The 12,785-nt window shown below is 34.2% G+C and overlaps 1 protein-coding gene and 1 pseudogene across 1 annotated transcript; both read right to left on the bottom strand.

The window, feature by feature from the left end:
• Nucleotides 1–6,823: 6,823 nt before the first annotated feature.
• Nucleotides 6,824–9,625, bottom strand: LOC111028306 (zinc finger BED domain-containing protein 1-like). Its single transcript, XM_022306895.1, has 5 exons — nt 9,505–9,625; nt 8,893–9,228; nt 7,747–8,808; nt 6,897–6,937; nt 6,824–6,832 (listed from the first exon to the last, which is right to left on the bottom strand). The coding sequence occupies exons 1-5, from the start codon at nt 9,623–9,625 to the stop codon at nt 6,824–6,826; spliced, it is 1,569 nt and encodes a 522-aa protein (XP_022162587.1).
• Nucleotides 9,626–10,246: 621 nt separating this feature from the next.
• LOC111028305 lies at nt 10,247–10,825 on the bottom strand (annotated as a pseudogene).
• Between the last annotated feature and the right edge of the window lie 1,960 nt (nt 10,826–12,785).

Genomic DNA, 12,785 nt, shown 5'->3' with positions numbered 1-12,785 from the left:
GGCACCAAACAAACATTTGGACGGTCTCAGCGTTAGGTTTGCTTCCTTAAGTCTTTCCAAGACCATGGTTAATTTTTTTAACATGTCTGACCAGTCAACTGCGTCGATGACCCAGTCGTCCAAATAATTCTTCACCACTTTGTCCCGTAGGTTACCCAGTACCTTCCGCATCCCTGGTAAATTCTCCAGGGGCCCCGGCCAACCCAAAAGGCATCCTGGTGAATTGTCCTGTATCATCAGGCGTGATGAATGCTGTTTTTGTCTGAGCTGCCTCCGACAATGGGACCTGTAAATATCCTGTCGCCAGGTCTAGTTGCACGAAGTAGTTCCCGTTCCTCAGTGACTCTACTTGTTCTTGGAGGTCTGGCAGTGGGAAATTGTGCCTTAACACCTGTTTGTTCAGCTTTCGGTAGTCTACGCACAACCTATTTTTGGCGCCCTGCTTCACCAGAATGACTGGACTGGCATAGGGTGAGTCGGTTTCCACTACCACCCCGTGCTGTTTCCACTCACCGATAATTTCTGCTATCGCTTCGCGGTCCGCGGCTGTAGTCTTATATGGTCTACAGGTAACCGGTTCGCTACCTTCCACTTCATTGATCTCCATTACTGACATTCTTGTACACCCTAGTTCTTCGATTCCCAATGCAAAACAACTGCGGAATCTGTTGATCAACTCAAGGAGCTGAGTCCTGTCTTCATCAGTCACTTCAGCGTTCACGTGCTTGAAATCTTCCATGATCAGTGGTCTCCGCTTAGGTTCGGGGGACGCCGTAAAAACCGCCAACGTGTCTAGTTTGTCCGTCCAAGTCACGACTGACGCATCACGCCAACTCATCTCGTCCTGTGTCTCACACAACGTAAATTTACCACCTTCCTTCTTATACGTCACGGTGTCCAAATCAAGCCAGTTGCGACCCACTATCATGTCATAACGCTGCACACTGTCCGGTACTACCAGAACTCTGATTGGTCCAGCCTCGACACCGTCCACGGTCACCATGACATCGGCTTTACCCACAGCACTCACCGATGGTACGGATACACTTCCTAATCCAAACAGCATTTTTTTTGGTTTCTCTCAACTTTAGGTTACAACGTTCCGCCACACTTGACCTCAGGAGCGTGTAGTAACTCCCCGTATCTAACAGCACAGTCATGTCAACGCCTTGTATGGCACCGTACTTTATGTATGGATTTTCCACAGGCTCTTTAGACATTGTCACATTGTTTACCGTTTGTTGTGACTTACAGTCACGAGCAAAATGCCCCTCGGCACCACAGGCAAAACACTTCCTTGCTTTCTTCAGCGGACAATCTCTCGTCCAGTGACCGACCTTACGGCACACCCAACAAGAAGACTTGTCTTCTTCGCCTGCCTCACTAGCAGTTTTTCCAACTTGTTCAGTCTTTTCGATTTTCGAACACCACTTCGGTTTTGAGGTAGTTGATGCTTCCCCGCGCCTTGGACCACTTTTAATATTGGTCTTCGCAGTAGAATGCCCCTTTTCTTGCTTGCATTCGGTCCTAATCTCTGTCCGAATAGCATTCATCCTTGTCCAATCCAACAAATCCCCTAACAACGCGTCCTCGTTGTCGTGATTTCTACCTAACACGTACATAGCTAATTCTTTCAAATAAATACCTTGAATAATATAGTCACTACTCTCACTGAACGTCAATGCCAACGCACGACAGAATCTCGACTTTTCTTGTAGATACGCCATGATATGTTCGTCTTGAGCTTGTCGCCGTTTCTGCATGGCTTCCCACCTGTCCGCCATTCGCAGTTGTCTAACAAACGTACTTCGGAATTTCTTTGTGAACTCATCCCAATTTGCGAAGTCACGACCGATGAACCAATTTCGTGCCGCACCGCCGACGTAGGACCTGACAAATTGCATCCGAAGGGCATATGGCCAACAGTTCAGATCCGCCATGCCTTCTACTGTCTTGAGCCAGTCGTCCGCCTCGTAGGCTGACTCACACCCATCGAAGGTTTTAATCGCCTTATTCATATCCGGAAGTACTCTGTAATCGTACGTGTCCGATCGCGATGCATGGTTGACAACAGCTCCAGCCGACGCGTTTTGGTCAGCAACGCGCCCCGCTGTGGACTCCTTTTGCAGTTGTTCCACCTTTTCCTGGAGGTCGCTCACTAGTTTATATAATTCATTATAAGTCGGTGCTACCGGTGTTGTGGGATTCATTTTACTTAATTCGTAACGGATTCGTCGACGTAACACAACAATATAATAGTAAACACTGTTATCACTATCAGTGACAACAACCAATCGTTATCACAGCCGCACCCGCGGTGAGCGTCGTCTTCCGAGTGACGGTTACTCTTTTCAGTGCTACCAACCTCGTCCCACACGACAATCGTCCCACTAGCCTCTCCACTCGTTACCCAAAAACCACGTTGTTTCTCCGGAACGTAATTGAGTATGAATTTGAACTCGGATACCACTTTTTACAGCCCAAGGCCGACGCGTTGCTCTTTTCTCGCACTATTTAAATGTTGCTGGTGAGTAAGCGCGACTTGAGGTTCCGTTTTTCCGTGACGTCTGCTCTTTCCTTCGGCCGTACACAGCTCCGCTCGTAGTCTACTTTGTGGTGGAGTAAATATTCTCAAGATATTGCTATCCCACTTCTGACTTACTGTTAACTACTCTTAGCAGCTAACAGTGGAATAATTAATAAACACTTTTAATTATAAAGACTTTTAAACACACTTTATTTGTAATAATAATAATAATTACCGGTCTGGCCTCAGGACAACCCGATCGAGAACGCTCTCTGATGCGGGTCTCCAACCAACTTCCATACCGTACACTTATCTCTTACATATACATAAATCTGGGAGAGGTGGGAGGAAAAGACCCAACCATACCGAGCACCTCTTATGGAGTATTTAACAATTGTTTCATAACTGACTATTGTATCAAGTTAAGTATGATACATTTTTTTGTTATAATAAAACTATGCCTATAAATTTTAGGCAAAAACAGATTACCCAGAAATTATAAAACATTGCTTTTCTGCTGATTCAAGTTGCCCTTCATCATTCGTTAAGGTACCTAATTAGTAATGATGTTGAAAAACAAACATATTACACATATTTTTTATGATATTTATATTATTTTTTTTTAATAATATTAGGTATTGGCTAGTGATATTTCATTAGAAGGTATAGAAAAACTAAACGACACCTTTGATACTTGTACTTCTGCATCTCTGAAATCTTATTCACCTTCAGTTGAAGTAAATACCTAGTTTGAAAACAAAATGCTTAAAGTTCTGATATTATTTATGTATAACTATTTATATATTTTTTTAAGTCATTAACAAGCTATGTCAAGTATGACAAGGTAGAAACTCAAAGTCCTATGCCAACTCCTTTAACATCTGATGAATTTAATGTAAACCGTCCAGCAGTTAAGGTATCAATTAATAATTCTATTTTTGTTGTAATATATAGATTAGCCATTAGGTAGGTATCTAAGTAAAAAAAGTATTTATTTTTTTTTTAGAAAAAGTACAAAGCAAACTTTCAGGCATCAAGTGTTCTAGCTGATTCTGATACACCAAACCGAATTTCCTAAAAAGTGGTATCCAACAATTATCACATGAACTTGCTGTTAAAAATAAGAAATTGAAAATTCTTCAACAAAGGGTCAGACGGCAGGAAAAAAGAATTGTATCTATGTCTGCCATTATTGATAAACTGAAAGACCAACATTTAATAAATGATGATGCTTCTGAGATGTTACTGGATAATTTTGGTAAGCATAAGCATCTTATAACAAATTGGGCAAAAAAAAATTTGGGACAGAAAGTACCTAAAAAGTATAGTCCAGAGGTTCGCCAATTTGCTCTCTCGCTACACTTCTTTTCAGCTAAGGCTTATGTATATGTAAGAAAACAGTTCAATACTATATTACCACACCCTAGAACTTTAAGTAAGTGGTACTCCCATGTTAATGCCGATCCAGGGTTTACCAAAGAAGCATTGAAATCACTAACCTTAAAAGTTAAACATTCAACAAGCCCTATTTATTGTTCACTTATGATGGATGAAATGGCTATTCGACAAAATATTGAATTTGACAGTTCTGATGGAAAATATTATGGCCGTATTGATCTGGGAAATGGATTAGATGGTGACAACTTGGAAATGGCTAAGGAAGCATTTGTATTTTTAGTTTTTGCTATTAATGAATGTTGGAAATTACCTATTGCTTATTTCTTAACGGCTAGCTTGAATGGTTCACAAAAATCTGAACTTATTACTCATGCACTATCTCTACTACACGAAACCGGAGTAAAGATAGTGAGTTTGACATTTGATGGCTGCTCTACTAATGTAACTGCAACTAAGCTTTTAGGATGTAATTTAAATGTAGACAACTTAGTAACTACATTTATGTATAGTAATAAGGATGTTAATATGCCCATAGAAATTATATTAGATGCTGCACATATGCTTAAGTTAGTTAGGAACGCTTTTGGAGAAAAAAAACAGTTTTTAGATTTTGAAAACAAAATAGTTGATTTTGATTATATAGAGAATCTTTTTATTTTGCAAGAAAAAGAAGGTTGTCATTTAGGAAATAAAATAAGAAAACAGTATATATTTTTCTTCAAACAAAAAATGAAGGTTAAATTAGCAGCTCAGCTTTTAAGCCAATCTGTTGCTGATGCACTTACATTTTGTAAAAGTAATCTTAAATTAAAATCATTTTTAAATTCTGATGCTACAATAAGATTTATAGAAATATTTAACACAGCATTTGATATTTGTAATTCTAGATCTGCTAATGCGATAGGAAATAAAAAGGCTCTTAGTAAAGACAATTTTAATTATGTTAAAGATTTTACTAAAAAATTTATGAATTATGTAAAAGACTTAAAAGTAAAAGACAATGTAAACAATAATACATTTATTCCTGTTCTAGAGTCGAAGAGAAAGACAGGTTTTATAGGTTTTGTCATAACTTTGAATTCTATATTAAATTTGTATAATCGGTACATAGATAATTTGCAGTACATTCGGACATATAGACTAAGTCAGGACCACATTGAGATATTTTTTGGAACTATTCGGTCTCATGGGGGGCATAATAATAACCCCACTGCAAAACAGTTCCGTGCAGCATACCGAAAAATAGTTATTAGGACCAATGATGTACAGAGTTTCAATACAGGTAACTGCATACCTCTTGAACATATTGATATTCTACATTATAGTAGTTCTGATCCTATTAAAGTAATTAATTATAGTACTGGGTATGATAATAATATTGACGAGGATAATATCACAGATGTTGATTCTTTTATACATGATCACAGTTATATTGTTGGACAGAACACTTTTGAATTCAGTGAATTTTCTAAAGAAGTTATTATTTATATTTCTGGTTTTGTGGTACATAAATTAAGCTCTGTTATTAAATGTGAAATTTGTGTATCATCACTATTTTCCTACAATAAAGAAGACTTTGTGAATTCATTTATTGCATTAAAAAACCGTGGAGGTAATAAAGGGGGTCTTACTTATCCAAGTGATGATGTAATCGTAATATGCTTGCAAACAGAAAAAATGTTAAAATCATATAATTACCAAAATAAAGGAATCAATAAATTATTCATTCAAACAAAAGTTCTTTCTCATTTTATGAATAATAATTCAATTTTCAGTTCTTTAAATAACCATAGCACAGACAGCAATAGTTCATTATCTGACCACCTAACACATTTAATTAAATCAATATCATCAACATACATGAGCTTGAAAATAAAATATTCTCTTAGATCCCATAATGAAACACCCTCCCTTCGTATGTGGTATAATAAATTAACATTATTTAAAGGGCAGTAATAAATAACAAGATGACNCTATAATAACTTATTAAATTTGCTTAACTATATAAACATAAACAAGTTAATTAGGTACCTAATCAAAATAAAAATAAAAATAATCATAATTTTTTTTAGAACATCATAATACAAGACAGTTAAAACAGAAAATACTGCTCATCATAAAACCAATACGTTCTTTATAATATTATAACAGTATAGTATAACTTATAAGGACGATTCTTCTATCATGAACCAGTTATTATAATTTTTTTTTTTTATATTTTAATTTCATTGATTGTTTTTTTAATATTATATACATATAATATTATTATTTATATTATTATTATTATATTATATTATAATTTTTTATTATGTATATTAATATATTACTATTTGCTTACCTATATAAATATTAAAATATGTTTAATTGATTATTATTTATGTTATGCATTTTGTATAGTATGTTCCTAAAATATTATGTATATAATATAATATTCAATATTCATGGCAATAAATTAATTGTGAAAATATGTAATTTATATTTATATTTATTTTAATAGAAATACCAAATTAAATAAATTATTGAACTACCTATTGACTACTATATAGAGATTATTGTTCATAATTAGGTAGAAGTGAAATGTGAATACAGTAATTTTTTTTCCTAAAAGTGGCTAGCCTGCCCAGAGTCCACTTGCGCTTCACGATAAAAATGAACGGCCTCTCTATATTACTCTATGGGGCGGCGTCAGTCGGCTGCGCGAAACAAGTATACTCTCTCGTGGAACAGAGTATACTAATAATAATATATTACTATTGTTAACCAACTACTAAAATATTTAATGACACACCTCACACACAATTGTCAATTGACAAACGTACAGTTACAGTTCATAAGACAATTGGGAACAAGGAAATAATAAATAATAAAAGTTACACAAAAGTATGTATATAGCAACATTTATTCATTCTGAAAATTTTTTAAAAAAATACAATGTTAAATAAATTTAAAAAATCGTCCAATTGAAACTTACCATTCGACACTTGCCACCGCCCAACAGCCGACCCGAAAACACTGAAAATTATGTATATAATTAAATTATTTTAATATTTTCAGTTATATAATATTGACTATTCTTACGTTGGACTCACTGTCGGCTTCGGGGTTGAGGCCGCGGCCGGCGACCCCTCCGCCCCCCCTATCAATGGTTGGACAAAACTACTGAAAACAATACATTTTATGTTTTTGATGATTGACATATTTTGGTATTTGCGATCTTACCTTCAACTACGGCCCCGCCGCCTCGACCCACGCTGAGGTTGCTGCTAGTGATGGGAATAATCGAATGAAATAATCGAATCATTCGATTATTTGTAAAATCGATTTAATTCGATTATTTTAAAATCATTCGATTAATCGAAACCATTCGAATCAATTCGATTATTCGATTTAATTACCTAATCATAAACATTCGAATGATAGAATAATCGAATGAACATAAATTAGTTATTTAAAAATCATCTTTACTGATTCTTTAGTATTTAATATTTATTGACAATAAAATATAAATAAGTAAAAACTAATTATTTACTACAATTAAATGAAAGTTCTGATAACAAATTTAATTTATAATTAAAATTCAATATTTATGTTCCTGTTTAAAAAAATAATAAAATCCAAGTTTTTTGGGTGAAGTCTATTCCTGCGGTCGTTGGTAATCTGCCCTGCTTTAGAAAACACGCGTTCCGATGGAACCGATGTTGCGGGAACACTCAAATATTTCATTTGTAACATGTACAATTCTGGAAAAGTATTTTTGTTTTTTTTCCAAAAATCCAGTGGACTTTGCTTGCGATTTAAATATGGCATTTCTAAATACTGACGTATTATAAGTGAAGCTGTAATTCCTGTTGATAAAGTGCTTCTGATCTGGGACACTTTCGTGTCAAATTGTTTCCATAATACATTGGATTCGACGTTGATACTGTTGATAGGTACACTACATGTATCTTCCTGGTGTTTATTATTTAATACATCAGATAGTTCTTCCATAAGCAATTTTTCGGTATTATTTGCATTTTCAATTAATCCAAAACCTGCTTTTTTAAACCTAGGGTCTAAAAAGGTTGATTTAGCAACTATTTTATCACGTTCTAGTATACCTAATCGTCTAACGATGACTTCAATTACAATTTTTTGAAGTGCATTTTCAGCAGTTGTATTAGTTATTATACTTTTTAATGTATGTTGAAGGCCCCTTACTAATGGAATGACTGAAGAAAGTGTTGGATATATTTCACCAGATAACTCAACTGTCATGACGTCAAATGGTTTTAATATAGGTAGACAATCAGTTATTAATTCCCAATCTAGTGCAGTTAAAAGGTCTGGTGCACGGGGAAGAAATGTCATAGCTGCCGACAAAGGTGCTTTAATTTGTACAAGTCTATCTAACATATGAACGCTCGAATTCCACCTTGTACTCACATCTTGTATTACTTTTAATACAGGAAGTCCCATTTGTGTTTGCAGTTCTTTTAGTTTTTCAGACGCAAAGACACTATGTTTAAAATGTCCTACCAATGTGCGGCATTTTTTTAAAACATCCAGGAAATCTTTATTAGACAAAATTGCTTCGTTAATACTTAAATTGAGTGTGTGTGCGACACATGGATGGTGGTGTTTACTAAGGTGTACATTTATAGCGTTTTTTATATTAGATCCGTTGTCCGAGACTATAGTCACTATTTTATCTTTAATGCCCCATTCATTTAAAATATCTGAAAGCAAATTAGCTATGTTGACGCCAGTATGAGATTCATGCATTTCTCTAGTTGCCAAGACAGGTGAATATAGACGATCATCAAATATAAAATGACAAGTAACTGTTAAATAAGCTATATTATTGTCAGAAGTCCATATATCAGTTGTAATTGACAAACTAGCTACATTTACCAACATTTTTTTTAATATTGTAACAATCTTATTGTATTCATTTAGCAATAATTTTGTAGTTAATGTTTTCCTACTGGGAACTTTATATAAAGGTTGCAATTTTTTAGAATATTCTAAAAACCCACTGTTCTCAACTAACGATAGAGGTTGGTAGTCAGTAACAATCATCTTAATTAAACTTTCGTCTATTGAATTTTTTACTTCATCTGTTAAATTGTTACCTTCAGTCGAACCATATAATTTTAATTGGCGACAACGTTTAGGTGCAGAAGGAAAGCAGGGTTCAGTTTGTTGTATATTGTTGGAATTATTAGAAAAAGTAGATGGTCCGGCTGATAGATTCAAATCTAATTCTTCTTCATTATTTAAAACAGGTGTAATGTGCGCTGGATGAATTCTTTTTAAATGCTCTTTGGATAAAAAAAAAAATGAAAGGAAATTAATAAAATTATAAAAATATTCACGAAGCTTCAGCTATAAAAGTTGCACATTTTGTACATTTTTTACTATATAATAGTTGGCAAATGTAATTTTTGACGAACTTTGTAAAAATTAAAAATTTGTTATTTCAATTATGACCTCCCAAAACTACCTTAATATCTGAAGCTGAATTATGTGTATAATAAAAAATGATAACTTATAAATAATAAAACTGATAACTTTAAAAAAAAATGTTTAAATAGTACCTTTCAAATTAGTTGTATTTCCGTGGTATTTAAATTCTCTTTTACATATTTGGCAAATCACACACTTGTCAGAAGTTTTCTTAAAATGTTCCCACACTATAGACCTTTGACTAGGTGCCATTAGGTATAAGCTTAATATAAGTTATAATAATTAAATGAAAAACAATAAAAGTTTAAAAAGTGGATCAAAATAAAATTAAAATTGTCATAAAATATAAATTCAATACTACAAACGTGTAGCTCAATGCATATCAAATTCACGATTGAATAACAAATATTAAATAATACAACAGACCATACTAAGAATACAGCAATCCCTCGTTATCCGCGGATTTTTAATCCGCGGTTTCGATTATCCGCGGTTGGGTCGGCAATACAATTTTATTAATACGATAAAATTTTATCGTTATTATATCCATACTTATAACAGATAAGCTACATAAAGTACCTTAATATGTACAGTTAATTTGTTATATCTTTAAATTAGGAATTACCGTGTATTACTATTTACTATCATGTAAGACATCAATAACATAATACTAGGAAGCTATAAACTTATAGTCTATAGATTATCATTCGATTATTTATATAAGCGACAAGCGTTATAACCGGTTCTAGCAATGTAAATTGTAATAGTTAATAATAATTCATTCGAATGAAATCGTTGGGTTATTACTTATTAGTTTATTAATCATTTGATTATTCGATTTTTTTTCGACTACTAATCATTCGATTATTACAATCATTCGATTATTCCCATCACTAGTTGCTGCTGCTGTTGTTGTTGTTGTTTCTGCTGCTGTGGCCGCTGCGAGGACGCGCCCGACGGTGTCCCAGGTACCACGCAGGGGGAGTCCGATAAATAAAATTTACAAAAAGCTTATAGCACATGACAAAATAAATAATAGGATAAACTTACCACAATTTCTAGCGATGTGCCCCAACTGCCGGCACCTGTAACATCCTGAAACGTACAAATCATGTTTAGTGTTATACTTGGCTTATGCAATACGCATGTGCTTTTTTTATTAGATACTTACGTCGGGCGTTTTTGCCCTCACGGCGCACGGGCACAGCCGCTGCACCGTGATACACGGGTGCATTATACACCCGCATACCACGGCCGTTATACTGCTATTTGTGACCAATCTGGGTCTCTTTCGGTATGCTAGATTTCAAAAAAAAAAAAAATTGTTTTATTCAAATACGTATGAAGTAACCCAAGAAATATTATTTTCATACTATAATCGACGTGTACTCACTTGACAAATTTTTGATAAATGTTTGAAAAATACCAAACAACGTGCAGCTGGCTATGCATTATATGTCCCTTGACGCGGTAATAATAGCAGCCAATCAGAAAATTTGATTCTGTCGACTTATTTGTTATAACCGCGAAAACATAGCATTGATTACATTGATTACAATGAAGCATAACACCTGATAACTGTTCTCCATAATTATCGAAAAATACACTTTTGTTATCTCCTGTATGCTTTTCAGATTTCAACAGCCGTTTCGAGCACTTTTCGCTGTAGGCGGATTGTCCGTTCGGGAATCGACTTTCACCCGAGATGATTGATAGCTAGACACTCAAACTCGGAATCCGAATTTCCGACTTACGACTAGACACTCTTCCAATTTCAAAAATTACCGCTTAACCAGTGCTGCCAACACGACGGGAGGCCGTAATTGTACGGAAAATAATTGACCGGAATGATAAAAAAAACGGAAAGTAAAATTACGGAACGTAATACTGCGGAACGTAAAATAACGGAATTTAGTGGTTCAAACCATAATTTTGCGGAATGTAAAATTACGGAACCACAAATTTGCGGAAAATAATAATTTGGAACGTATACTTACGGAACCAGAAAAATGCGGAATGTAATATCACGGGTAGTAATACCCTGGAATGTATTATCCAGGAACGTAAAATCGCGGACCGTAATTTTGCGGAAAGTAAAATCGCGGAATTTAAAATACCATAAACCAATGATTCCCAACATAGATAAGTATATCTAATTACAGAATAGTCGAATCAACTTAGGGTTTTTTTTAAAATCTTCTACTGTAGAAGTTCTATAAATTAATCATTGGCAAAATTAATGATAGTTGGGAATATATTATTATAATTGTATCTTAAATGGAAGGCATAAAGGGCCCCTGCTCCTCTCCTAGTATATTATCTAAGCTCCAAACATGACTTTTTAATAAATTGAAGATAAATGTTTGAGGTTAGGTTAATTTAGTACCAATAGTACCTAAATATTTAGTCATTTTAGTTTAAGAACTGTATTTGCTGAAATTTAACACATTATAAAAAATAAAGTATTAGCCACGGTTTAAGATATATATGTATATGTATATATATATGTATGTATGTTAAAATATATATGTATATCTTAAACCGTGGTATTAGCGATAGTATTGGCGATTGAAAGCTTATCATTTTTTAGGCCGGCGCGGCGGGGGTAGATCTGTAACGGGGAACTGATAAAAGATACACATCGTCCCCATTACAGCTTATCACTTTCAATCGCCAATATAAACATAAATAATTAAACGCTGTGGCTATATCCCCGACAGTCGGGTCTTTATTAAAGTCCCGACAACTATGATAACAAATACGCATGCTCGGATAATATACATGATAACAATACAACAATGATAATACGATAATTATTATTCATTAATAATGCGATAATTAACTGATTTTACAATTTAAACATAAAATTGAACATAAAACATATTTTATTTTATTTACCTAGGTCATCAGTGGATGGTTCTATTTTTGTCTTAATATCTTCTTTTTCTTCATCTTGGATTTTATGCCACATAAGCTATTTATATTTTTTAGATTCTGAGTAAAGCGAGGAATGCAATGGTTTTACAATGATGTTTATTTTTTTTTTAAATATCAAATGTATCGCTTTTTCTAAAAGGGAATTCTCTTGGGATAGTACTTAGTAGACAAGGGAAAAGCTTTCATTTTAATTTTGGAAGTTTTTTTTTCTTGTAATTTGTTGTAAACCGAATGTACCACTGCACTTTGCTCTGTTTATCGTCTGTTAATCTCTGTTAATCATTGTTAACAAGTATAAAACAAATCTCCATGTCACATATATCCCCAGTATCAACTGTCTGGTTATTTGGCCATAACATATCCATCACCATTTCCCTCTTAACCGTTGTCGTGGTTTACATAGAATTTCCTTGTAACATAATATGGAGGCGCCCGGTGCCGATGCCATTTCATCCTCAAAAATATACTCTGCGGT

This window comes from Myzus persicae, unplaced genomic scaffold (genome assembly GCF_001856785.1).
Source record: "Myzus persicae strain clone G006 unplaced genomic scaffold, MPER_G0061.0, whole genome shotgun sequence".
Lineage (NCBI taxonomy): Eukaryota > Metazoa > Arthropoda > Insecta > Hemiptera > Aphididae > Myzus > Myzus persicae.
This window is presented reverse-complemented; position numbering and strand designations above follow the sequence as displayed.